This window comes from Coenobita brevimanus, chromosome 102 (assembly GCF_032717465.1).
Source record: "Coenobita brevimanus isolate Jiangsu-jjx chromosome 102, ASM3271746v2, whole genome shotgun sequence".
Taxonomy (NCBI): domain Eukaryota; kingdom Metazoa; phylum Arthropoda; class Malacostraca; order Decapoda; family Coenobitidae; genus Coenobita; species Coenobita brevimanus.
The window spans coordinates 6,232,605-6,236,467 of record NC_137055.1 but is presented as its reverse complement, the minus strand read 5'-3'; the positions used below and the strand labels follow the sequence as shown (position 1 = coordinate 6,236,467).

At 41.3% G+C, this 3,863-nt stretch overlaps 1 protein-coding gene across 1 annotated transcript in view; it reads right to left on the bottom strand.

The window, feature by feature from the left end:
- Positions 1 to 1,788: 1,788 nt before the first annotated feature.
- Positions 1,789 to 3,863, bottom strand: part of LOC145415352 (uncharacterized) — a 32,612-nt gene continuing 30,537 nt past the window's right edge. The window contains exon 6 of the mRNA XM_080284640.1: positions 1,789 to 1,893. Coding sequence (XP_080140766.1) covers positions 1,789 to 1,893 — 105 coding nt within the window. The remainder of the gene's footprint in view (positions 1,894 to 3,863) is intronic.

The following is a 3,863-nucleotide window of genomic DNA, read 5'->3' as shown; positions in this document are numbered from 1 at the left end:
AGCTCTCTCCTCCTCTCTTGCTACACACCTCTCCCCTCCTCTCCTGTTTTACTCCTCTCCCCGCCTCTCCTGCTTCACTCCTGTTCCCTGCCTCTTACCTCTCCCTTGCTTCTCCTCTCCCCAGACTCCATGTCACGGGGTTTTTAAAATATTACGGTATTTTTAAAATATCTGCTTAAATATTATTTAATTGATATTAATATTCAATAATATTGAAGAGCAGAGACAATGATTGTCTTGCTACATCAAGCAACGATTACTTTACGCTGCTTGTGCACGATTCTCTGAGAACGAGAATTTATAAACTTTCTCAACAGTACACAGCAGAGACTAATTACTCACAATTGCTGAATTAGTACTGTTAGCCTCTGGAGAAAGTTACTTCACCCCTGACAATAACAAACTAATACAAACATCAGGTTCTTGCCGATACTTAACTCCTGGCACAACGGATTTTAAGTTAATACAACAAGACTGGTCTAAGTACCAGTTATGAATAGTAAAACGTCTATGCGAGCTAGGAGCTATGTGGGAAATAAGCTTAATTTGGAGAAATGAAACAAGATTTTACTTTACATTAAGCTCAAGGAAAAGAACTGTTAAATTTATTGATTACAAAAAAATAAATTTAACGTTACATTTCAAATCAAATCAATGAGACGCACTCACTCACTCACACAAAAGCTAAATACTTACGCCTAGAAAAAAAAACACCTTAATTAAACTCTTAAGACTAGGAAAACAAAAGGAAATACTGATCGATAAATGCTGTGTATCACCAAGGGGGTGGGAAGACTGGATACTGTCTCAGTGGAGCTTGGGTGCTAGCTGACCTCTCACACTTCTGGAGCACAGGTCCTTCCTCCGTCACAACAAACACTAGACTAAATTCAAATGATGTATAGGCAGGACGCACAAGCCACCGGAAGAAGGCGTGGCTAACGGTTGAGGCAAGCAGGGGCGAACAATAAAGAAACAATTGTATCGCTCAGTACAGCACTTAGTGACGTGCATTTAATCGGTCACTTTTGAAAACAGTGACGAATGTTTTGAAAAGTATACCCTGAAATGGAGGGAGAAACGGTTAGCTGAGCGATACACAATGAGTTTTCCACTAATAGTTCGTGGCTTCTCACAAAAGGGAAATGTCGCGAATTGATTCGTGACACTCCACTCCCTCTCCTCTGCCTCTCCGTCCCTGCCACCTCCTTCCTTCCTCCTGTGTCAGCTGTGTGGCGTACGAGGTGGATTATTGTTGCTGTTGCTGCTGTGTTCATACGTGCAGCTTGGGCGAGTGTATTGATTTCTCACACCATCCCAGTCTCTCTCCCACCCGAAATATGTACAAAAATACACTCACACACACACACACACACACACACACACACACACACAGAAAGAGAAAAAGCTATCAGGCACGTAATCGCGAGCACACAAATGCATGCCACATGCACACAAGCGCACACACAGATGCATGGCACATGCACACAAGCGCGCACACAGATGCATGGCACATTCAAGCACCCAAGCACCCTCTCCCCACCTCCCCCCACATAGAATTATCTCTCCAAAGTAAAAGTAGGTGTGAAATTACACACCACTGATCACCTGACTTGACATAATGAAGTTAGATTACAATAATACGAGTTTCGTTTGCAACTAATTTCTCCGTCCGCCTCTGGTAGTATCCCGCTTCTGAATAAATACGGTGTCACTGTAAAAACTTTTAAAACTTTTAAAACATTATACCAAGTCATTATAGGAGCTTCATAATACACTGTCAGTCAATCATTCTGGGGTCACAACCTGCATCCACGCCAAATACTTGCTGGCACGGGTGGGAGTTCTGTACCACTGTAACCCACTGAGGTTCTCACCAACACCCGCCCTGGCCTAGTGGGGTCACTTTTATGGGTTACAGTGATGCAATATTTCCACCTGCAACCGCCCGCACCAGCAAGCACTTGGTGAGGACGTGACCTTATCCTTAAAATGTCCTTTCGTAATCTACAGACATTGTATCTACGAAGGAAAACAGACTGGAGATATACATATATCTTTTTCATGTGTACCTCATTTAACTTATTTACATCATCATCATAATCCAGACCATTCCCGTCGCAAGGTGGGGTGAGGTAGAGCCGAAAGCCAGAAAGAAAAAGACTGAATGAGATACTAACTAATGTTTGTTCAGTTCAGTGAGCCACACTGCCATTCACTAACTATTAAAGTCTCCGGAATTCTGGTTCCCCCTGATAGATAAAAAAAATATTCCACACTTAACTTATGTACTGTCAAAAATTTTTAAAAAGGGAAAACTTACATTCTGACTCTCCCTAGTACTGCATATGTTTCTGATATTTAACATTTTGAAGTTCAGTAATTCAGGTACACACCAGCAGAATGCACTGCGCATCCTTGCTCACCATTAAAATCATCCACGAATCCTTCATAGAGCAACATCTAAAAATATGGATTTAACAGCAAAACAATGAATAGTGCAGTTACCAATGTTATCACAAAATACTGACCACAGTAACGAGTAATATTAATATGTTTCATCTTCATTACTAATGTTGTGCTGGAGTTTAAACATTTCCTAAACATTCCATCCTCTACAGCCCGATTATTATTATTATTATTATTATTATTATTATTATTATTGTTATTATTATTAAGGATATGAAAACAGGGAAAGCTGCATGTATGGATGGGTGTGCTGTGGAATGCCTGAAAGGTGGTGGAGCGAGTATTGTTGACTGGTTAGTAAGATTGTTGAATATGTGCTTTGTGCAAGGTATGGTGCTAATTGACTGGGCAAGTGCTTGTGTGGTCCCATTGTATAAAGGTAAGGGTGATAAGTATGAATGTACTAGCTTTAGGGGTATAAGTCTGTTGAGTGTTGTAGGTAAGGTGTACGGTAGAATGTTAATTAAGAGAGTTAGAGAGGGTACAAAGGGAGTGACTTGTGATGAGCAGTGTGGCTTTAGGAGAGGGAAGGGATGCGTGGATCAGGTGTTTGCTGTGAGACAAGTGTGTGAAAAGTATTTAGCGAAAGGTAAGGATGTGTTTTGGGCGTTCATGGATTTAGAGAAAGCGTATGATAGAATTGATAGGGAGGCTTTGTGGACTGTTTTAAGATTGTATGGACTTGATGGTAGGTCACTAAAAGGGGTGAAAAGTTTTTATGTGTATAGTAGGGCATGTGTAAGAGTGGGAAATACTGTAAGTGACTGGTTTCCCGTGAGAGTGGGGCTGTGGCAGGGATGTGTGATGTCGCCTTGGTTGTTTAATATTTATATGGATGGTGTTGTAAGGGAGGTGAATGCAAGAGTGTTAGGTGGAGGTCTGAGTCTGGTGAATGTTGATAATAGAGAGTGGAATCTGAAGCAGCTGCTGTTTCCGGATGATTCTGCACTGGTGGCTGATTCAGAGGAGAGATTGAGACAGTTGGTAGAGGCGTTTGGAAGGGTGTGTGAAAGGAGGAATTGAAAGTAAGTGAGAATAAGAGTAAAGGGATGAAGTGTATGACGTTGGTAGATGGTAGGAGGATGAATATGCTGTAATTTTGAATGGTAAGTTGCTTGAGGAGGTAGAGTGTTTTAAGTATGTAGGGTCACGTGTTGCTGTGGATGGAAGAATAGATGCAGAAGTGAAGTTTAGAATGAATGTAGTTGGAAAGGTACTGGGAGGAATGAAAAAAGTGTATAGACATCGTTTGCTTAGAATGGATGTTAAGAGAAGGCTGTATGAGGGTGTTGTAGTACCGACTGCGTTATATGGGACTGAAACGTGGAATATTGGTGTAGTAGATAGGAAAAGTTTGAATGTTATGGAGATGAGGTGTCTGAGGAGTATGTGTA